The 24,851-nt window shown below is 33.6% G+C and overlaps 1 protein-coding gene across 1 annotated transcript in view; it reads left to right on the top strand.

Moving 5' to 3' along the window:
* LOC118189391 (uncharacterized) overlaps positions 1-24,851 on the top strand; it is a 307,097-nt gene that overhangs the window by 41,023 nt on the left and 241,223 nt on the right. The window contains exons 17-19 of the mRNA XM_085826350.1: positions 2,209-2,308; positions 9,531-9,572; positions 18,060-18,193. Coding sequence (XP_085682476.1) covers positions 2,209-2,308; positions 9,531-9,572; positions 18,060-18,193 — 276 coding nt within the window. The remainder of the gene's footprint in view (positions 1-2,208; positions 2,309-9,530; positions 9,573-18,059; positions 18,194-24,851) is intronic.

The following is a 24,851-nucleotide window of genomic DNA, read 5'->3' as shown; positions in this document are numbered from 1 at the left end:
GTTTGAATTCTACAAGGAACACAATTTTGTCGCCTGAAAATTTCAGTCCATTTTCATTTAAAAGGTCGTCCTAAGATTTCAGTAAGTTTGCGTTTTTTTTTTTTTTTTTTTTTTTCATTTTTGCCTCTAATAGGTTTTCAGTTTTTAGCTGATTAAGGCTCAGATTTGATTTTATTATCTCTTTGAAAAATGTTCGTTTTCTTGGTATTAAAAATTGAGTTTAGCATAATCGGGAACCATCTAATTTTTTAATCCTTTTTAAATTACAGTTTGGTTTTATTTGCTTTTGGATTTCGGTTTTCCATTTAGACCAATTTGGATTTTGTGAATGGTCATTTTACATAATGAATATATATTTTTTTAAGTAGTTAATTTGGTGCAATGTTATGTTTTATTACTTTTTCCGAGTGTTTCGAAGGCATGTAGGGAAAATCCTGGTACATTTGAGATTCGACGATTCGGTTATATATGAATATTAATACATTAAATGAAAATTCAATTAATTCTTTCGTCGGGTTTTTGATCTCAAATGAACAGGAGAACGAAACACGTTGTGAATTGGAGTTTCAGTAAAAGTAAATTAATTTTTATAATTTTACTCTCTTGTATATTTTTCCCTTGTGCATTTATATTTTTCGTGTTTGTTCTACTATGATTTGTTATTTTAATTTTGATTTTTTAGATATTGTGTTACACCTCTTATACACGGTTGAAATTATTAATATTGTTGAGGAATTGCTTGCTTTGACTCCAATTTACTTTTAACTTTAAATGCTTTATGTTTATAGATGTATATGCTTTTGGCCAGGTCGGTTGCAACTAAAATGCGAGGTGCACAACTACATGTTACAGCAGTCCTATATACAAAATTCCAGCGTTCTGATGCTATTTATTTTTGAGTAATGCGAGATACGTACGTACATATAGACGCCACGAAAAAATCTCTTCGAATCCATTTTAAATCACTTTTATAATTCGCTTTGCGGAAAAGAGTCCTTTGTTCTGTCCTTACGTACAGATGTCACGCAAAAACATCGTTAAATTGCATTCGATAGCGGTCAAAATGGATAATTTCGTTGAAGTAACGTACCCGGAATTCTTCGTGATTACAATACGTCCTTTAGTTCGTACAAGGAAGTAAAAAGTGACAGACGACTGCCATGTGAAATTTCCAGCTATCAGATTTTCAGTTAAGACATGGAACACGCAGTTAATTTGAATTTTGTTCATCTTTCTTGAAAATCTTGTAGGACCAAAAAGGCAGCCATCCAGAATCAATTGTGGTCCACGGATAAACTGAGAAATACTGTATTACTGAAAGCAATAAGAATGACTCAAAAATCTCCACTTTCTGCTTCTTTGAGCGAATTAAAAGAAGTTGAATCTCCAAAAATTTTCAGGTATGGTATTTCAACGGAATTATTCATTTTGACGATTTCCGGATCAATTCGGATGATTTTTCTGCACGACGTCTGTACTTACGTAAACAATAAAGGGCTCGTTTATATATATATATATATATATATATATATATATATGCATATCCATCTGCTTACCTGGCTTACAATTCCTTACGTGGCGTTTACTTCGTAGTCGTTGGTCGTAGTCAGATGCTTCCAAATGCAGAAATGTTTTAAATGATGAAAACGTTCATGTTTCAACGTTTTATACTCATTAGGCAGAAATAAAATTATAAGAATTTTGACCTCTGTAAGCTAAAATTTCCTAAAGATATTTAATTCCTAAATGTATAATATTTAGTATAACTTTTTAACTTGCCTCGAGGAATGCGTTAATTAATCTATGGAAACTCTTGGAAATAAGTTTAAATGAAGTACACCAAAGAAATGTTTACAATTTAACAGGCCATACAAGAAACTCATGTCGTGTTCCCATCTGAGTTTTTAACTCTTACGCAAAAATTCTCATTCGCTTTATAAACTAACAAGAGATACTCAATTTATATGGGTTATTAGATAATAGATAAGGGTATCGCGCAATCTTCTCTTACTCCTTTATTTTATTTATATGATACTTAATGTTGTTCTTAGACTTGGTAATTGTATGGAGAAATATGGTGACTCATTACGGGTACGCTTATTCAATGTGTGAAATGCTTATATAATACTCATTGTTAAACATTTTACAACTGAAATTTTAAGTGCAACTCTTTGATGTATTTACTAATAATACCATTTTTACCCATAGAAAACAAAACAGAAATCACTGTCGTTCTGATTATTCAAGGAGTTGTGCTAATTTTAACAGTGGCTTTGTTAACAATTTTTATCTGTGTATACTGCAGGAAGTAAGTACTAGCTTATGAACATATTTCCATCCTTTTATAAATTACTGTCACTTTCAATGTGGTTTTAAAATGATTCAAGATAAATGTTTAGAAACTAAAAGGATTTTATTAAATGATATATAATCAAATCCCTCTATAGCAAACACGTTTATAACGTATCACCGAGTGTAGGGAACGAACTTTTAGCTTCTGTTAAATTTCCTACACCCTTAATGTTATTTTATATGGCTATAGAAAACTCCAAAGGTATAACAATCGAATGTATCCTACGTTGTGAATATTGTTACGAAATGTCCAGGCGCGGTGAATTAGCTTCCCCGCAAAGAAGGTTTTAGAGTTGCCGTAAATGGCAAGGAAATCCGGGTTGCCACATTTGGCAAGAAATCGCCCATTTGGCGACATTTGGAGACAAAATTGGCGATATGCCATGTACGGAGGGAGAATTTTCTGGAACGAATTCTTACCGGTTTAGCCCAGACTGTTCTCGAACACAAGCCGAAAGCTATATAAACCTTGCTGGTCCGCAGTCAGAGTGTGTACCTCGCATAGAGTGCGAGAGAGTTAGTATCGAGTTGGTGTCTCGTCTAGCGAGTCGATCGAGTTGACAGCCGGGCAGCGAGTGCCGAGTGGGTCGTCGAGTGCATAGAAAGAGTCTCGTATTGTATCGCGGTTAGTGCATCGTCGAGAGAGCGTGCTGAGCTCCGGGGACGACTGAACCGAAGAGTCGGGAGCTGTGCTCGTGTGTCGTCGAGTGCATCGCGAATTGTAGCGTGGAGTGTCTCGAGAGTACGTGGAGTTCCGAGAACGACCAAGCAGAGTCGGGAGCTGTACTCTGGTGCTTTGCAGTGAAGCTGTCTCCACGGTGATAGCCTGATAACCTGAAGGCTGTGTCGCTGATCGTGACAGCGTGTTTATAGTAGTTCATCGACGACTGTGAAATGTGTTTTGGAGCTGTCCTGACAATACTGGCAAATAAAGTGTGTTTCGATACTTCATCAAGTGTCGTCGTTATTCACTTCAAATCTGCACGAACCCGTGAAGAAAATAACATAACAACTGGTGTCAGAAAAAGAAAAAAACGCAACAATATGTTTGACTGAAACATGTATTTTTACCCCGGAATAGGCTCTTAATCTCGTAATGGGATTTTGCATTGCCCACTATAAACGGTAAATCACTTTTCAAACTGCTGCCACCAGATATTGTGATCCTTCAAAGAAATTAAATAATGAAGAATCTGCATGTACGTATGTATGTTTCTCACATTGTGAAAAAATGACGGTACCTAGAGCCATTAAATTTTGAATAACGTTGTCTTCACCAGAACATGTGCGGCTGGATACCGAAATTTCGAACTTCAATTTTTTTATTTCATATTTTGTCAAACTGTAACACTTTTTTAATTAATAAACTTAACAAGTTGAAAGCGAGCAGTGGCAGCAATGTACGGAAAAAATATTTTTATCTCCAGCGCGCTACATTGCCTGTCGAAAATTCTAAAGATATGCTGTTTTTAAATATTTTGGGATTTTGGTGTTAAATGGAAGTTTATCTGACGTAAGTGTGAAATACATCATAACTACTAAATAAAGTTGAGATGTAAAACAATAATAATAAAAATACACAGAAAAGAAGTTTTGTAAGACATCTTAGTAATAAAACTGAACCTTGATATGATAAACTGAGAAAAGACTGAAAAAAATTGAAAATCGTATGCCAACACTTAACAATGCATCGAGAATTCTAAACATATGCTGCTTTTAAATATTTCGTAATTTTGCTGTTGAATCGTATACGGCGTAAGTGCGAAGAAAATGGTGCTTAGTAATAAAGTTAGCACGAGTGAATGCAACAGCAGACTGCTTGACTACGAGCTCAGCGAAACCGTGGTCCACGGTCTAAGAAATTGTGCAAGATTTACTGATAAAACATCTAAAATTTAAAATCGTACATATTTAGGGCTGTCTTTGGGAGGCTAGAGGAAAGCGCCTTTCTATTACTATTTTTTATCTTAACCCTCATCTTTATCTAAGTTCAAAACAAAGGCTGTACGAGACACGTGTAAATCCAATTCTTGAAGAATCGCAACTCACATTTAGCCCATCTTAGGACACCGTAATGGTTTACGTTATCATTGAACAGTTTATTTCTATTTAATTTCTTGGAATGATTTATCAGACAGAAACCCGCTTAAGGCTGTTACTATGATGCACATTGTGAAATTTTTGCTGTTCAGGGAGAGATGGTAGGTTCAGTAGGTTCTTATAAGTTGGACTGCCCATTTGATTTGCCTTCTCGAGACAGAATTTGTTTTATCATTGTCGGCTTATTTTATATGGATATAAACGATTTCCTAATTTTGTTTCCTGAATGAGATATTTCATATTCTGTAGGTGTTTTGCAAGATTTTGGATATTTTTTATATAGGACATTGAATTTTTGCTTTACAATCGTAATTGTATTAGGAATAAATGAATAATTTCTCACTAAACATCGGATAAGACAGATTAGTGAAAAAACAAAAATTTATTTCTTTTTATCTCTTACAGATGGATGACATTTCCCATTCTGTTTGACGTAATTCCCTGCACTCTGTATAGGCGAATGTGTGCTGTGCCAAAAATTATTTATATAGCTCTAAAATACAGCATTCTTCATAAAAGATAATTTAGCCATTTGTTCGAAAGTACAGGATAAATGTAATCAAAGCGATATAGAAATACGGCTTATCCCAATCTGCAGTTGGTATATCATATGAAAATCGAAACTTGGTAATTTCTAAGTATGGAGAAAGTTTGAGTAAAAGTAAAATGTTAAGTAAGGTCGATTATTAGGATAATGAAAAAGGATTGCTGAAATAATTCACCATTTTAAAAAAGCCATAATCTCCCCATATTTGGCCAAATATTTCAGATAAAGATGGAGTGGTAGAAATATTTCTTTTTGTGCAAAATATGATTAAATTTCCCAACAAATTGCATCATACAAAAAGAAAATTATAAGTTGTTTTTGTATTCAGAAATTAAATTTGTAAATTCTCGTCTTCTTTCGAACCATAAACTAAATTTGAGACGCAATCTGAAAGTAAGCCACTTATTGTTATGTCCAGTAAGCGGACAGAGAAGGGTGTAAAAAAGCCTGTTATTAAACTCAGATAATTAAACAGAAGACACTTCTTGTACTTACAAAATAAGCCAGCACTTATGGCATAACTTAATGAATTCGAAGTAAAGCTAAATTAAGTCGCAAGTATCTCAAAACTACACAGAATGTATAACGCGCAAATTGGCTCAAACCTAATTCCGGCGTGACAAGCCTACGCAAAGCCACAGAGAGCCGTGACGAGGATAACGCAAAGCCGCAGAGAGACTGCCATTGAAGAGATTCAACTAGTAACGTGGCCTTCAGTAGGCGGAACACGCTCTCACTCTACAAACTGAAAACCTTTCTTTAAATACTACCTCATTCAAATACGCGAGAACTAAAATTTACCTTTTGGCAGGAAAGCGGAAGAAAAGAAAGAGAGTAAAGCTAATTGATATAAAATAATTGGTTAGAAAAATAAATATAATCTTACAAAGTCCTTACTTACTTAAAGATACATTTCTTAATAGTTTTCCTATTAAATTACAGTATTTTGCATTTTTGAGAACAAAATAATTATTTATTTTATAAATGCGCATTTTAGGGAGATATGTGTAAAACGAAAGTAGATCAGAATTATTATGCTAATATCATTTATGGTAATTCTGCTAACAAAATAGCATGTAGAATTATTAACGTTTAGTGAGACGAGAAAAAAATGAGTAGTGAGATTAATAAATGCGAGTAATAATAACTGTAGTTAAAACTTAATAAAATTTCTTTTAAATTAGATTAATTATACACTTTTTACAGAAGTCGCAACGTTAATTATTTTTCATTGTTTTTCTGCTGCACAATCAATTTGTACTCTTTTTTTGTGAGATAATCAATTTTACCTATCAGGTAGACAACAGCAAATCATCAGATAATACAAACAATATTTTACGTCACAAGAAGGTCTTTATAGTGATGTTTGATTGTATTTGGTAATAAAACTCGAAACTGTTTCAAAGGCCTTATAAAGAATAATATTAATAATATTATTAAAAAATTTAAAAAATCTGAAATGTTTCAGATTTTATATTACGTCCAAAGGGGTGTTTCTTTAACGTTTTGTGTATTACATTTATTTATTTAATATCATGTTCTGTGAACTTAACCATAAATTTCAGTTCAATAGCAATGTCGCAAAATAATTTTAAAATGAGCCTATCTTTAGAATTTCCGATGCATAGTTCTGCGCGCTGGAGATAAAAAAGTTTTTATTTATTTATTTATTTATTGCTGCCATTGCTCGCTTTCAGATCGTTGAGTTTGTTATTCAAAAATGCATTAAAGTTTTACAAAATATGAAATCGATAATAAAACAAATTTCAAATGTGTGCTTTCGCATGCCCATATTCGCAGTAGGATTACGTCATTCAAAATTCTATGGCTCTATGTACCGTTGTTTTATCACAATGCGAGAAATATACATACATTTATGCAGATTTTTCATTATTTGATCTCTTCAAATATAAAGCAAGACTCTAACATTTAGTGGCAAGTTTGAAAAGTGAAATGAACATTTATACTGATTCAACGCAAAATCACAAAACGAAAACAATAGTCCTTCAGGGACGAAGCCCCTTTAGACTAAAAATCGCGTAAAACTCGGAAATGAGAGCAATAATTAGAAATAAATGTGCCAAATTTAAATGTTTTTTATGTGCAACAGGAACTAATTGCTTGACATTATTATTATTATTATTATTATTATTATTATTATTATTATTATTATTATTATTATTATTATTATTATTTTACTTCACGGGTAATTTTTTGCTCGTAAACTGCAGTGTGATTTTGCTTTCAAAAGAACAACCGAAAGTCATTGTTTCCAAATAATACAAATAATTGCCGTATATAACAACATTTTAAGCTGTGTCATAAATAATTATTAACAGTTGAGAATGCAAAGGTTATTTGCATATGTTTCTTTAAGCATCGCCGTCCAGCCCTATAGATTAACAGGAAAAACTCTGTTTTGTCAGCTTCTTAAACTTCCATTACTACATAATATTTTACAAATAGAAAACCTGCAAGAAAAATCTATCAAATCTACATTAACAAATGTTTACGTTTATTAGTGTTATTAACATAAAATATATGTAAATGTAAGAATAATACGGTGCTCTAAAAATTAAATATCAGCACAAACACCTAATAAATGTTATATAATAAAGCGTAAAATAAATATGCTTCTTAATAGGCTATCTACTGTTTAGACGTTATAAACTGTTATACAGTAGACATATCAATTTTCGTGTTTATCTACATTATGCTACCCCAAAATGTATCATCAATAAGCCCAAACATTCATCAGTATTTACCATCAGCATTAACATCATCAGTATTTACCATCAGCAAGTGAGGCTTTCGTGATTCACAGAATGAGGACTTAAATCTGTGCTGCTTGTCAAATTGCTTTTCTCAAAGGAATTACCTTCTGTACTTATTATTTTAAGATCCTTCGACATTAAACGGTACATTTCTCCGATTTAATAAGTTAGCATGCTTAATTTTACTAATTCTTTTATGTGCATATTTGGATGGTTTGATAAATCAGTTGATTTCATTCACTGTGATTATATAGATTTTATTTCACATATTCTACATAGTTGTTCAAATAACGTTCCGTAGGCACATTAGGTTTTGAATACATTTCCTGGTGGGCTCTTCAGTCTTACTATGATGCCATGACGAAGATTCGTATTTCACTTTGGCTTCTGACGCATAGCATTTCCTGTTGTAGGACCTCTTCATTGGAGCATGCATGTGAAAACTAGAAAGCAATAGTGGATGACAGCGTAGCACAGTCAAGCCGTAATATTCTTGCATAATGTTATTTTGAATGTCGCTTAAAGTGACCTTTCAGTTAGAAGGTACTTCTCCCGCTTTCCTAGCGAGCCTTCGTGGTGTAGTGGTTCTGCACGCTGAGCCGGTATTCCAGAGGTCCGTGGTTCGATTCCCGGCGAAGGCGTTGCTAATTTGTCAGTCTCTCTTGCTTCCAAAAAATCCTAAGCTCTGTAGAGTGGCGCCCGAACTAAAAGGGTGTTGGATGAGAATACTCCACATCCAGGATTTGGCGATTGGGTTCCCTAAAAACCCCAGTCGCCTTTAAAAAGGGGAGTATATAAGGTACTTCTCCCGCTTTCCTAGCGTGTTTCGTGGTGTAGGGGTTCTGCACGCTGGGCCGGTATTCCGGAGGTCCGTGGTTCGATTTTCGGGGAAGGCGTTGCTAATTTTCAATCTCTCTTGCTTCCAGAAAATCCTAATTTCTCTACAATCATACTTAATTTTATTAATTTGTTTCTATGTGTATATTTGGATGGCTTGACAAATCAGTGGATTTTACTCACTTTAACTCCAAGTAAATTTTATTTCACATATTCTACATGGTTGTTCAGATAACGTTCCCATAGGCACATTTAGTTTTGAGTGTATTACCTGCAGGACTCTTCGGACTTATGACGAAGATTCGTATTTCACTTTGGCTTCTGAAGCAAAACATTTCCCGTTGCGGGACCTATTCATTGGAGCATGCATGTGAAAAATAACCCACTTAGGTGAAGCGATTACATTTCTCTTCGAGATCTTTGTGCTGTTCAGCCCACTCTGTGCAGATTTTTCTCAGGATGCTATTAATTTGCTTTCCCCTTAGGAAACTATTGATTGCTTTCACCTTAGTAAGCAATTGATACTTGGAGTTGCAATCCTGTGAGGGATTATAACTAAGCATTGAAGCTAAGTAGAGGAGGAGAAAAGTGCATTCAAATAAGAGAGCTACTTTTAGTCGCTTGAAAACAATGACTGGGATGGCATTTAACAAATCTCTAAATCGATCACCCTCACACACTAATGTAATCATTGAAAATAACAGGTAGAAAAGGAACACAGGCATTCGGACGAACTGCCGAAGACGGAATGCACGGGCGCTTTGGGCGACTTCGCTGTGAAAAATTTAATCCATCACATAGTTGATCTGTGTGTTCAGTATATATCTAATGTAACATATTTATGGATATTTGTATTTATACTTGTATTTCATTTATTTATATTAATGTGCTTTGCATATATGTTTCACTTAAATTTGCAGGAAATGCAGGAATAAGAAGATAAAGAAAATCGATACAGTTTCGTGAAAATAATTTTAAAGGAAATCCGAGAATGAAAGAAATAAGCATGATATGTTTTATTTACAAGTTTTTTTTTAGTGTTCTACATATTAATGAACATGCGAATTATTACGCTATAAAAATGTGTTAATTACATGATTTATACACTGTTTCATTTAAAATAATAAAATTTCCCTGCAAGCTAAAAATTGTAATAAAATTCATTATCTTGTTATATAATAAATTTCATTGTCTTTCTGATATTGTCATCTCAATATTTATTTTGTTTCTATAGTATTAGAAGGAATCTGAGATTTATATATTTTTTTTTGTTTGTTTTAACTTAATCAACGTTAATATTATTTTATGGCTACAGATATTACCACATATTATGCAAATGCTATTAAATAGTATTATTTAGTCATGTAATTCTTCCTCAAACATATCATGTAACAAGTTTTTGGAAAATAAATTTTTATAAACTGTACTAAAAACCAGTTAAATGATGTATACTTTTGTAAAATGAACTTTGCCATTAACAATATATCATATTGCAACAAAATTCGGATTGTTTTTTAGATGGGCGACCATAATTAACGTAATTAATTTTACATAACAGAATTTGTGCAATCAATATCTTTAATTTTGCCAACATTTGGATAAAGATTTAAATTCTGAATACCCTCGAAATACAATCAACATCCGATTAACGGATGAAAGGGATTGTGAATTAACAGCGTCTGGCCAAAAAAAGATTGTTTCTTTAAGGAAGAAATACAGGAAAGTAACTATCACAATACATCAGAATCCATTAATATTTCCACAAGGAATACGAAAGACAGATGAACAAGTAAAGGAATATTCACTAAACATAGACTATGTTCACATATTTTTTTAAAAACTGTTTTTATTCATAACAGTTGAGAAATTAATTGTACATTATAACAGTTCATAAATGAATTGTTCACACATTAATTGTACTAAAGTTGGTTAAAGTTGGCACATTAATTGTACCCATGCACCTCTTTCACCACTTCTAAACCTTATTCCTCCCTCCACCTTTCTTTCCAAAACTCGAAAACTTTATGTACGCATTTATTCCGATTTCGATAATTTTTAATTTGTTTTATAAGTTAAACTTGAAAAAGTGTAGAAAATATTTATAAGTGACAAAACTGGAACAAAGGTAGTTTTTTATACTCATAAACTAAAACTAAATTCTTAACAGGTAAATAAAATGCTGACTCGCTCTCTCCTAAACCTATGAAATTTCCTCCCTACGGGGAATTTAACCCTGGCTAAGAACTATTGGTATAGAATATATAAAATATTATTACAATAAATTAAAATAATTTGATAAATCGCAAGAATAAATTAATAAATATAGAGTTATTAACCTTCCTTTTCTCATTGTCTCCCATTAAAATACAAAAGAAATACAAAAAGAAAAACCGTTTTTTACTATTTTAAAATTTGTTTCTTTTCTTGTAAATGCTGATCTAATTTACATAACCAAATAAAATCATTCTCCAAATTAAACCGAGCCCACTAGGCCTCTAGCGGCAAACTTTAAGCCAATAGTTAATATTTCTAATGTTAGTTTGTCAGAAGAACAAGAGAGAATACTAAAATATAATTTTAACTTTTCACAAACTCTAAACCCTCACTCAATTCCAAAGATTTTGGCTCCTACCGAAAAAGCTTTCAAGTTCAGTAAAGTTTCATATTCATAGAAAGAAATGATTAGGCATCTTATCGCTTATAATGTGAAATTCAATAATAAACCTTTGAAACCAAATCTAACCGCTAGAGATAGAGCTACAAAAAGCGCGAAATTCATTCTAACCCGGATATTATCATTTCTAAGGCCGGCAAAGGTGGCCAGATAGTCGCCATGGATAAGAACACTTATATCGATAGTGCCATCAAACTCTCAAACGAAGGACCGTATAATCCGATCCCTAAACATCCTTCACCTTCGGACCTGTCAAAAATAAAAACTGCAATCAAATCTTCACAAATCCTTTCAAGTAACTTAAAACATTCGCTTATACCATCTGTTGCGAATATTGCCAGATTATATGTTCTATCCAAAATTCATAAAATTGGTATACCTTCTCGTTTTATTGTATCAAATTTAGGTACTGCCTCGGTTACAGCCGAAAGCACCGCGGCAAAAACATCGCGGACGAAAACGTCGCGGAGAAAATAACGTAAGGCGAAAACGACGTGCTACAAAACATCGTGGGAGAAAACAACGCAAAGACAAAACACCGCAGTTGTAAAACATCGTGGTACAAAACATCGTCATTGAAAATAAAGCGGTTCAAAAACTTCGCAGTTTAAAAACATCGTCGTTGAAAATATCGTGGTAAAAAAAAAAGTATCTACAAATCATAGCATGACGATAACATCGCAGACATGCTTTTTTCAGGCTTTAATAACTGTAAATGGACATTCCCAAAATGATTTCTAAGCGCAAGATGGAAAAAAGGATAGTTTTTACGTTCATATTTTTTATTAACTAATTAATTTTTGCTGAGAATATAAGAAGGAAACTTAAGCATAGAAAATTAGTGCACTTAATAGAATTTTAAACCGACATAGTTAACTAACAAAGGCCATTAATAAATCATTTTTATAAAATTTTTACTGGTAATTTTTCATGAAAAGTATAATCTATAAGTTGCATTTAATTTTCTATGGTTAAGTTTCCTTCTTAATTTTTCAGCAAACATTTATTAGTTAATAAAAAGAATGTGAAAGTAAAAATTATCCTTCTTTACATGTTGCGTTCACAAATCATTATGGAAATATCCATTTACAATTATTAAAACCTGAAAAAAGGATGTCTGCGATGTTATCGTCATGCGATGATTTGAAGATACTTTATTTTTTACCACGATATATTCGACGACGATGTTTTTAAACTGCGAAAGTTTTGAAGCGCTTTATTTTCGACGTCGATGTTTTGTACCACGATGTTTTCTCTTTGCGATGATTTCTCTCACGATATTTTGTAGCACGACGATTTCGCCTTGCGTTGTTTTCTCTGCGACATTTTCGTCTGCGATGTTTTTGCCGTGATGTTATCTGCGAACACCACTGCTTCGTATTCGTTAGCTAAATATTTAGTTTCTTGATTTTCAACTCTATTAGACAACAATATTTACACCGTAAAATATTCAATAGAGTTTGTAAAAAAGGTTTAAAACTTTACTCCTAGAAATTTACACGTTTTCTTTTGACGTATAATCATTTTTCTTCAATGTTCCAGTGGAGGGTGCATTAAGATTTCTAGAAACCAGATTTTGCTAATTTCATTTCTCTTGCATTGAAATTGATGAGCTAATTTCTGTCACTTTGTTTGAAAAAACGCATTTTGTTTTCCAAAATAAATGTTACAAGCAAACTGAGGGATTAACCATAGGAAGCCCCCTCAGTCCCATCCTGGCTGATATTTACATGCATTATTATGAATAAAAATTGTTTGATACTTTAAACTCTTCGGTATGTTTCCGCTATGTAGACGATACTTTTACCCTGTTTGAAGGTAATAAAGATGATATAAATAAAGTACTTTCAACGATGAATTCCATTGATCCTGCTATTCAGTTTACTTTTGAAATTGAGATTTGCAATTCTCTTCCGTTTCTCGACATTCTGGTCACACATAACACATCCAACTTCAGTACTACGGTTTACTGTAAACCTTCATCGGTTTGCCTTCCACCACACTTCAAATCAATGTCATCCGGCTAAACAAAAGTTACCTCCATTTTATTCCTATGTTTTCCATGCTCTTCAAGTTTGCTCCTCCAAACTAGCCCTTGATGAAGAACTAAATTATTTAAAAGCAATAGCTATTGACAGGAGCTTTTCACCCAACATTATTAATCAAGCGATTAAAAAATTATCATGTCAACCACCAAAAAGCACACTCTTATTTTAGGAGATTATAAAAATTCTCTTATCATTCCCTTCTTTCCATCAATTAGCTATAAAGTTGCACGTATTTTGCAGAAATTTAACTTTCGGATCGTTTACTCTCTCATCAATAAAATTCCGAGTTCTAAACTCAAGGACCCCATTCCGGATATGAATTCCTGGGGTATTTACAGGATTCCTTGCCAGTGTGGCTTAATTTACATAGGCCAAACTAAGAGAGCCTTAAAATCTCGCGTTAAGGAACATGAGGCATATATTAGAAAAAAAAGAAACACAGAAGTCTTCTGTTGCCCAACATTGTTGATCCGAAAATCACACTTTCAATTTTTCTGCTGCCAAAATTATTCAAAAAACATCATCCATTGGTGAACTGGATTTTCTAGAGACATTTCACTTTAAAAAAATCTTTCTGCTCTATTTAACGACCCTAATTCCAATCCATTTTTGCCTTCAGCCTTTAATGATATTATGTTTTAGTTCTGGTTTCATCAACAGATGGCGCAAGTGGCTTATCTCCTGTCCAGGCTTTTTTACCTTATCTAATTATTGTATTTTATCTTGTTCATTTGCGCTTTTGCAGCTGAGGATGATGGTTCGGTAAAACCATCGAAACTAGTACTGTGAAAATTTTAAAATATAACGCTGATTTTTGTTGTTTGACTTCTAAATTAATACTTAGATAGCATCATCATCGTCAGGAAGATGTTTGAAGAATATTTAGAAAATCTTAGAAAGATGCTTCAGAAACTGAAGTAAACTAATCTGAAATGAAGTCCCTCCAAATGTAAATTATTCAGACAGCAGGTGACTTGCCTCGCACATATCTCTGCCGAAGGCTCGTGTACAGATTCAAAAATCGCGTCAGCAGTTAAAGACTAGGGACACCCCGAAAATTCGCATCAACTGAGAAGTGTCCTGTGTCTCTGCACCTACTATAGAATATTATGTCTACGACAATATCAATGCACTTGTTGAAATTTTCAGTTTATTCTCAATTTTATGTTAACTTCTTCACTTCCCTTTCTTTCTTGCATATTCCGTTTCTTTCTTTCTTTTTTTTTTTTTTTGTTAATATTTTTACTTAACACGATATATTTTAAGATAAGTGTTATTAGATTTAAATTAATTCTTTTCTTTTAAGAATTCCTGTTCTAATGTTTGAATTACACTTCTTTAAATAATTATTTAATTTTTTAATTTCTTCGTTCCAAGTGTCCACTTAAAATCCAAAACCTGTATGTTGTATGTAATGTTTATGACTTTTCTTCTTGGTCTTAAAAGTCTTCTACATCTAGATATTTCTTAAGCTGCCAGGATTAGCGCAGGATTGCTAGCAATTGAAACATCTCTTGGATAAACTTCGATTGTTCGTACCAAATTTCTACCTTGTTTTCACTTGTACCACTTCCGTAGCAACATCTGCTTTTCATCTTTACCAGTATCGTCGCACCAATCTCGGTTTTCACTTGTACCAGACTCGAAGCACCATCTAATGTTATAATTTTTTACAGTTTTAACCAATGGGTCGGATTTTCCGATTTTCGTTCTCTATTTCTATGAGGATAACGTTCCCACCTTTTATTTCTTGACAGGAAGCACTAGCCTATGCACAAACTGGGCTACACCTTCTTTGCAGAAATGACTCTTCAGTTCTTGGCTCAAAATATTACCTTAGTTGGCCCGCTCATTCAATTTCTGCTGGTTCATATAATCTAGATCTGGTACCACCACCGGTTTATGTCTTGCAGAAACAAAGAAGGTGTTAGAGGTACAAGCTGTTCTGAATCATCAGAGATGTAAATTAAGGGATGGCTGTTTAATGTGGAGCCAACATAACACAGTACCTTCAGTAAAGCTTCAAGGTTTATTGATAATCTTCCCAAAATTCTTCCGAGAAGGTCTTGGTAGAAAGAATTAAGTGCTCTAACCAACTCCCCGCACCACCACGCAGCCGTAGAGGGAATGAACTTCCGCTTTATTGGGAAACACCTCTTTTCCGTGATTTTCACCTCATTGAAGGATCCAAGAGCGTTGTCTGTTTAGCGAAATTGGTTTCGTTACGTAAATACACTGTTAAAGAACGGCTCGGTCTAGCAATGAACTGCCTCAAACTGAAGAGAAGCTTCGATACTCAGAGAGTTGACAGGTTCAAAGTGAACGTTCCCGTACACGGCACACGTGAACCATGTGGTCCCAAAAGTAAAGGGCCACAGCGATCAACTCAAGTTGTTTCAAAGACTGCTGAATCCTTTATCAAAGGGTGACTGTATCGTAGGTGTGGATAAAGCCTTGGTAGTGAATATTCTGCAGATGACACATCGGCTCAAGCAACACCTTAAATTTCTCTTGGGCAAAAGTATCCAGTATCGTTCTCTTAATTCAGTTTTCGATAACCCTGTACGCTAGAGTAACTGTTCTTTTAAAATGATTCTCTATTATGAGGCCTTCTATCAGATAGTACTTAGATGAAAGCAAGAGGGGATAAAGGAAGCAAAATTCATAATCACCTTGAATGATCTTACCTTTGACTAATAAGAACTTCATCTTGTCTCTCACCACCAAAAGCCCATGGACAATATCTCTTTTCGCTGGGAAATACTTGGTTTGCTCTAAATTTTTATAGATGTGTTTTGGCGTTTTCCTGTACTTCTGTATAGTGGAAGCGTAGAGAGGAAGATTTTGCAGGAGCAAAATTTAGAATCCAGCAGAATAATTTATTTTAGAAAAACTCGAAAAACTTTCGTACCATTCATGATCTTCTATTTTTACACTCAAATTCCCTTTTAAATCCTGGCATAACAAAATCTTCATCTGGAGTTATATTGAAAGGCTGGCCAAACTTACAAAGAAATTTTCAGACATTCGAGACACTCCTACCAACCTCAATGTCATAAAAGTTGCGGACAGCCGTCACGAAATGCAACATCTGCAAGATTGGATTTCGCTGGGATGTGCCTTCAATATTCCAGTAAGTTTCAGAATCTCGTTTACGGTAGTATTTACAAATGCGCTCCAGTTTTTCTGTCGTTGTATCCAGCTGAAAGCCACAGTAGTGTCTGTCCAATAATTTATAGCCAGGTCAACTACGGACAGGGCTTAAATATTATTTATTGCCAAGCATGTCCTAAAACGCAAGCTAGCGACTCCAAACGTGGAATAGTTATTTTCTTTGGGGCCGACACGCGAGATTTTGCCACGAAGAACTTCACAAAAACCTTTCTTCTTTGTTGTTTCGTAAGAAAATAACGTTTGCTTAAGCGACTGTATTGGCAATTGCAAAAGACGTGCATTATTCACGATTCCTTCTTTCCATAACCAAACCGACGATGTAATTTAATGCGGAAAGTCCAGATAATCGCTTGAACTATCTCGTAAATGTCGTTTGGATTTCATCTGGTAATTGTATGTCCCAGTTAAACTTCACTGCCGAAGCCTCCTGAAGTGTTAATTTTGTAAGCAATATTGCTGGCACAAAGAAACTTCACATGAGAAAAATCGCATGGATCAGAAACATGAGTTTCTTTCAATAAGCCTTTTTTTAAAGATTTCTGTTTTGACAGGAATTGTAAGGAGATCATCTCTTCTATCCCACTGCAAGCCTAAGAACGCAGAGACAGGATCAATATCTGCAACTGATAGCTGATTTTCAACATCTGAACTGAAAGTGCACCTTCTATAAATCCATTTTGGCTTTTGCTGCAACAATAACCGATTGGTTCATAAGAAGTTTCAAGTCTTCTTCATATCAACAGACATGACATAGAGGTAAACGTAAAAGTATTGGCAAATGTTTCCCCAAGAGCCTTAAAATCTGTTGCATCATGCGACGGATGGACTGAAATAACAGCTACTGACAAATATGAGCTGTTATTTAATCCATAGTCCCTCTACTCGCTACGCGTCCTGCATAGTGCATTCAACCTTACCAGCCAAACAACCCCTACCTCATATGGGACGAAGTAAATGGGCTAAGATTGTTGTGGAACTTAAATGGACAGGGTTAGAAGAATCGTTCCTAATTGTATGCACATCTTCACTAATCGGCACTTTACTGAACACAACAATTAAATTTGTTGATGACATCTGCGGATTTGTTCGGCCTTATTTATAATGAAGCAGTATCAAATATTTTTTTCATCAAACAAAATATTCGAAAGAAGGTTAGTGGTTCTTTTTAAATAGAATGACTATGAAAAAGGAAATTCACAACTTTTGTGGACTTACTCACATGTATAATTATTTAAATGTGTCAGGAAAACAAGACGCTTAGGAACTCTGGAGTCTCTGATAAAAATCAATTCATTAAAGAGCCATTTGTAACCTTACATCGAGTGTAAAGTGTTGATTATATTTAAAGAAGGATAAAAAAACATTACACGGACGTTATCTTGAGTGCAAGATTTTGAGTATATTTAATGAAGCATAAAAGCATTTCATTCCGGAAGAGCAGGAAACATTCCATTAGCGTTTAGAGCGAAAAACTTTTATGAAACCGTTATGTCTCTAGTTGTTTTCGAAGTGATTTGTTTGAGCATCTTTATTTTTATGGAATTTAATGGAAGCGAAAGAAATGTGAAATCAGAATCCTTTGATGACAATAAGACTTCTTTCCGTAGAGAAAATTGTACGGAATTATCTGACTATCTCGAAGAATTTAACACAACATCATATTTAGCTGAAGAAAATCAGCAAGGAGGTACGTTCATAATTCTTGATTTTTGTATAAATTTCATGACTAGGTAATGGGATGAAAAACTGAATGATATACTTGACGTATTTCCGCAAATTAAGTACCCATCGAATTATTTAAATATAGCATTAACTTTGAAAAAAATACAAGTTGCTTATAAATTATTATAGCATTTATATTTCTTACAGAATTTCATTTTTGTTGTACATATTTCTTATCATCATAGAAGCCTTTTCTCCCACGAAACCTTTAATTATGATCCCAAAATCTGATTCTAGGATTTAAAATGACAACTGCTAAATGCTAGCCTTTCATTCTGTTGTTTTGCATATTTGAAGGTTCTTGAGAGTGATACGTAGTAGTGTAAAATGTGGATCCCTACCAAATCAGGACACTTACTGTTAAGTTAAAAACATAATACTCAGTGGGTGTCATTGAACTTAACAAAGTTGATGAATGTCAGACTAGGACACGTTAGTGAAATCGTATGATCAATAACAGAAGAATGTACATGAATAGTATCATATGAACTGAGTCTACTTGCAGTTCATTCAGACGTACAGGTACTTGGCGCCGTAGTAAATTATCCTTGATAGTGTGCTTGTTTTATGTTACAATATAGTTTTTCGTAGCTATAATGCATTGCAGGTTTCCATGGCTTGAAATCCTGGAATGATTGACGGCTGTTGGTTATGCCGACAAGACACACCGGAATGACAATCAGGCTTTACCAAATCTTAATTTAATGCCAAAAGCTATTGGGACTCCCCGGGACAGCCGTACTTACATTAAAAGGAGATCAAAGCAATATTAAAACAATAATTTATTTAAACAACATAAAAAATCAAACACGAAACCAACAAAAAATGCAAAATTATATACAAATAGGACCATGGTCTTAGTATTCTGTTTTACATATATATACTGTAGAGACTATGCACTATAGCTACAGTGAGCTACTAGCCTGTCATAATGAACGACTTAGAATTCGATGATTTACGAATCTGAACTACGACGTCGTACAGCCTGTTTAGGACCATCCTAGGGTGACTTAACGCCACTGTGACAGCTCCCGACCTAAGGGTTAACCTAACGAGATTGTAGCTCCCACAGCGGGAAAGGATGTACAACTCTAGCTACCGCCACAGCCCAACAGAATTTTTTAATAATCATAATCAAAGAAGAAAAAGTTTACAGATACATTGCAAGATTAAGTTTAGACGAACTTTCCACAAAGTGCAGCGAATACATTCATATTGAAATGGGTAGATGCAGTTATAATATCAATGGTAGTTAAAACATTATGACTGGATAGCTATTAACATAAGCTAAAAATAAAGCATTAGCAGAAAAAATATATACAAGACTTAACTAAGGATAACATACATCGCTATATACCTGCAGTACTGGAATAAACTAACATTAAACAATATGCTGAACATTTTATACAGGTTATTTACATTACATAATTAAAGCTGAATATAGTTTTTTTAATGTTTGTATTATGCGGCACCATACCATCTATGACACTATTGTTATACATTCAACAATTAATTACTGAGTACATTATGTACTAAATTCATCACAACACGCGAGCGTACACTTAAATGCAACAAGTTTTCAATATTAAAATTAAAGATGATTAGTTTTGTGTAACACGCTTTAGAACATGTTGTGTTATGTAGAATGCATCCTGCGGTACTTACATGTTTGTCGGACGCTGTCCCGTAGCAGATGTGTTGCTAGATTTGCGATTTTTTCGATGATTATTTTGCTTTCATATAAATGAAGTTCTAAATAAATAGTGCAGCGAATGCCTATACAGTGCACTATTTATTTAGAACGAAATGTATGCAATATTTATATTTCATTTACTATTTCTGATCAATCTCTGCAATAATTTGTGAATTTTATAACTTTGTTTTCACACTTCATTTATATTCGCATATTTTAGTATTAGAAATTAGAAAACGAGAACAAAATTTTACAAAATATAATAAATACGAACTAGCTTTGTAAGTCTGAAGGTTCGAATGCGATTTTTAATCACATATTTTCATTAACAAAATAATGGCAAAGACTAATTTAATGAAATAATAATAATAAATTCATTAATAATATTTATGACGATTAGATGATTAGAATGAGATTCAATACAATTAGATATTGAAATGAACTTACAGCAATAATAAAGCTTTACATAACAATAACATAGCTTTAAATCTGCTTTTTTTGATAATTTTGTTATTATAATATAAAAAAGAAAATCAGAGATACATTGGTTGCGTTTCATCATTTAACTTTAACAAATATTACATTGGACTATCAGGCAAAGGAGGTATAACGTTAACGAGAATTTTTCTTTGTAAAATTGGCTTTTGTTTATGTTAGCGGAGAAAAAAAATCTGTGACCTATACATGCAATCATCAAAAGTATTTTTCAGAAGATTTTTTAATGTTCATGAAGAATTATACGTCAATTTCCTTTCAAAGCCAGAAATTTCGTCTAAAACCATTGTTATATCCAATTCGTCTAAAACCATCGTTATATCCAATTCGTCTAAAACCATCGTTATATCCAAAGGTTTAAATCTATTTCATTTTCAACAAATATTCTATTTGCACATAATATATTTTCTAATTTATTTTAGATAGAGTAATCTTTCACGTTTTCAAAAGAATAAGGACATACTGGGTGTTGACACTTACAATGTAGTAAATCTGTTTTTCATATTTCTTCCAGTAATGAAAACGATTACCCTGGAATACTTTCAAAGCAAAATTAATAAAACTGATTACGCCAAATTTTGCATAAAGTATCTTTTCGGGTATTTTTTTATTTAAAATGTGAAATTTTCTCTTTGAAATGAACGGAGCAAAATTAATTCATGAAAAAAAAAATTTTTAAATTCAATAATTCTATCGTAATATGAAATAGTGGAGAAAAGTGCAATACAGTTTATTTATTCACTATTCAATAATCCCCTCATATTGTAAGGATTATGTTAATTTTATTAACAGTTAAATTGAATTTAAGGTTAAAGTTCCTTTCCTGTCAAATTCTTAACTTCAACTTACTACTTCCGGCCAGAACGTAGTTTTGGAATCTTGCTGAATATTTAATGAGGTGCGGTATTTAAACCACGAAGTTACTGAGTGAGAGAAAATCAGAGTTTCTGATTTACGCGCGTTTGCCTTTTTGATCTCTCTCTCAAAGCTGTTAGTACCCTCGGCCGTACTCAGGCCCATGCTAAGCTTCGTAGTCAATTAAGTTAAGAGGCCAACTCGATTTGAACCTTGATAGCTTCGGCTATATTTCTTTAGTTAATCTTAGTTTAATTCTTAGTCTTTTAAGTTCAAGCCCAAGTGCGGGCTCTGTTTGTATACTCCCAGGCGGAGTTTTGTTAAATCTTATTGAAATAATAAAGCGTTAGTTACCCTTCTATCTTGCTGTTTCTTGTCACCGAACTTAAGCGATTATTCGGTTATCAGTTCTTAGATTCTTCATTTCCAACATTAACTTAGAATTGCAAAGTGAGGAAACTCTACAATATGACTAATTTATGTACTGTCGATTGAGAAATATAGGTTAGTATATTAAACCGGTTACATCAATACTTTTTCTTTATCAATGTTTTTACGGGCCATTCAGTAGAGCGGTACAGGTGGCTGAACACTTGTAGCTCGCTCGGGTTTGAATCCCGGCTAAAGGGTTGGATTCATGTTTTTTGTGTAACTTAAATACAAGCCAGCTTCCCTTACAAAGTCCTCCGCGAAAACATCCCTCCCCTTATACAGGTAATTGTTATGTATTTTGATGTAATTCAGTAAGCGAACAAAATTACTCCAATTAAACCCGAAGCACGGGTTGATTACATGTGGAGTTTTCCACCAGGGCAATTTTCTCTTAAAAAGGTTTACACGAAAGCATTCATCCCGTTAAGCAGATAGTGTTCGCTCGCTTTTCCGTAATCCAGTCCTAATCCTCATACATTTAATAGTAAGTTGACATGCACCTTATTACAGACAAAATAACAACCTTTTCTCAAACATAATTTTTTTTTATTAACTTGTCTGAATTCCCTTTATCTCTTGAGGAGTTTAAGAATTTCAGCAAATAAAACTGGCCGAAATTTTATACAATGTAACTGATGTTTTGATTCAATTTAGAAGTAACGTGAGCTTTACTGATATTTAAATACTTTTTAACAGATCTCAACCTAAAAGAGGGTTTAAAGATAAATTGATTTTATTTATTTTACAATCAATGAAAACCATTGAAAGCAATCATTGAAGGAATGAAAATCACAAAAACTATTATGCATACAATTGTCTCTTCTTTATCTCCTGATAAATCAGACAAAATTTCCTACATAAAAGAAGCACTTTGAAAGAGTTAACAGTTTTTAAGAGTTTTATGCACTCCAAAAAAAAAAAAAAAAGTCAAAATAAAATCTTATTATTCATAAGTATAAAAGGATGTAAGCGATAAAAGCGGTTTTATCTATTTTCTAGAAGATCATTAAATCTAAAATATTAATCTATTCTTTTTTGCTATGATTAAAAAGCATTAAATCTGGTAAGCTTAAACAGCGTGCAAAATCGATGACGTTTTAATCATAGCAAAAGTTAGTACTAAAAAAAGTTAGCATTAAAATTATGAGACAGTGCTCTAACGTTTGAGAAAGGGATGGCTTCTATTTGATTTTCAAGTATATTGGCGCGAGACGAAACCTGCGGTTTTTACCAAAATGTAGCCACACTGATAACAAGAGGGGATAAATGCACAGCCAGCGCCTATTCTGAGCAGCGACAATGGACCACCCAGAGATCTAGAGATAGGCGATTCTGTAAAATAGGGAGGGGATGGCTGGTTGTACCACAGATGGCGTTAAAGAAAATTATTTCCCTGGTACAACTGCTGTACCGCCGGCTTCAGAAAGTTAACAGCTTAGCACAGAAACAAAGTATTGCCATTCCACAGAATAAGTTCTTTGAATTCTGTTTGAAACAGTGAAGTTACTATGCCTTATATAATAAAAGGTGAAATATATACACTGTTAATCATTTTTCTGTATAATAATACTTATTAGTATCACTAGTAAAAAGTACTTTGCGCAGCATTACATGCCAAATATTGAACTTAATTCAGGACATGACACAGGGCATAGCATTAGACTATACTATTTACAACAGTCTTTACCACTTGCAATACTAAAAGAAACACATGCTTTGCTGGATTCTGTGAAGAGCAGCACAGTTTACAAAATTTTAGAGAGACTTTCATATTATACAAGTTCCAACAACAGTCTTTTACAAAATTCGGTAACCTTACAAGAGGATCTACAATACTTCCAAAGGGTATAACCCAACAATAGGTAGGCATTACAAGAAACCATCCGTATAGTAAACCACAAACTAAAAACATATTACAGAACAATTTAGTAATATTACACAATTTATAACCTTTAACTAATTGATATGTCACATACAGTGCAATTATAGTAATCCTAAATCATTCTCTTCATAGCCATGTACCAAAATAATTGCTATGTATTATACAAAATAAATTCAATGTGCTGGCATTTGCTTACAGTACAAGGAAGACTATTTCTTGCTATAGTTTACCGTGTTATACAGTACCATTCAGTATACTTGTCATATTTGTTATACTAAGAATATGTAAATATTACATCACTATTTTAATAACCAGACTGTGACTACTACATTTTGATTTGAGGTTAGATAATTCCAGTTGGTGCAAGCAATTCACAGTGAAATTATTGTTCAGTAGTATAATGCAGTCCAGGCTGTCTTAATATCAAGTTTCACCAGAGAAGCTAACATAATTTAGATGCTATTTAGCGTTCAGTTGGGAAAATGAAGCGACTATTGCAAATACTTATGATTTGTGAGAGTTTGTTGATAGCAATATTGCTTTTTAAAAACTGTAAAATCCAATTTTGCCAATAAGCATCAGAAGGTTTTTTAAGGTGAAATTACCTGGTGAATTCGCATTCGTAAGCATAATGATCAACTGATCCCAGTTCCCCATAATCATATCTATCATGATCACGAATGATCACGAATCTAGCTAAGTATTGGGGGAACGGGCTATGACCAGATAAAGCTGTTAGTGCAGAATTAAAGGATCGTGCTGAAGTAGATGCTTTTGGGATTAATCGAAAAGTTAGATGTCCTGTCGAAGAAGAACCCCAACGGTGTTGCCATTTTTGCATTAGAATCTGAAAAGACTGTCTTTTGAGAAATGAGGCTGGAAATGAATGTTGGAATTCAGGCAAGTAAATACCCCTAGCCGCTTCCTTGGCCATTTGATCAGGGAGTTCATTTATTACTAGAATCCCACTGTGACCCGGCACCCAGCTGATAAATACTAAAGAAACACATGCTTTTATTTGAAGGAAGAGAGAGGATGATTCGCTATATGTCGAAGACCAGTGGACTGTTTGACTTATCATTTCGTAAGGCTTCTAAGCTGGACAGAGAATCCGTACAAATCAGTGGGGGACGATCGAATTTTGTAGACAGAAGAATTGCCTTTTTAAGAGCAATTAGTTCAGCTTGGTAAATAGAATTATTAATAATTAGCCTACGTCTCCAAGTATGGATTAAGGAATTTTCATAGAAAATACATAAGCCACTG

Source organism: Stegodyphus dumicola, chromosome 11 (genome assembly GCF_044657685.1).
Source record: "Stegodyphus dumicola isolate Sdum_Otavi_A_Nest chromosome 11, ASM4465768v1".
Lineage (NCBI taxonomy): Eukaryota > Metazoa > Arthropoda > Arachnida > Araneae > Eresidae > Stegodyphus > Stegodyphus dumicola.
Note: the sequence above shows the minus strand (reverse complement) of the source record. Positions and strands in the feature narration are given on the sequence as shown.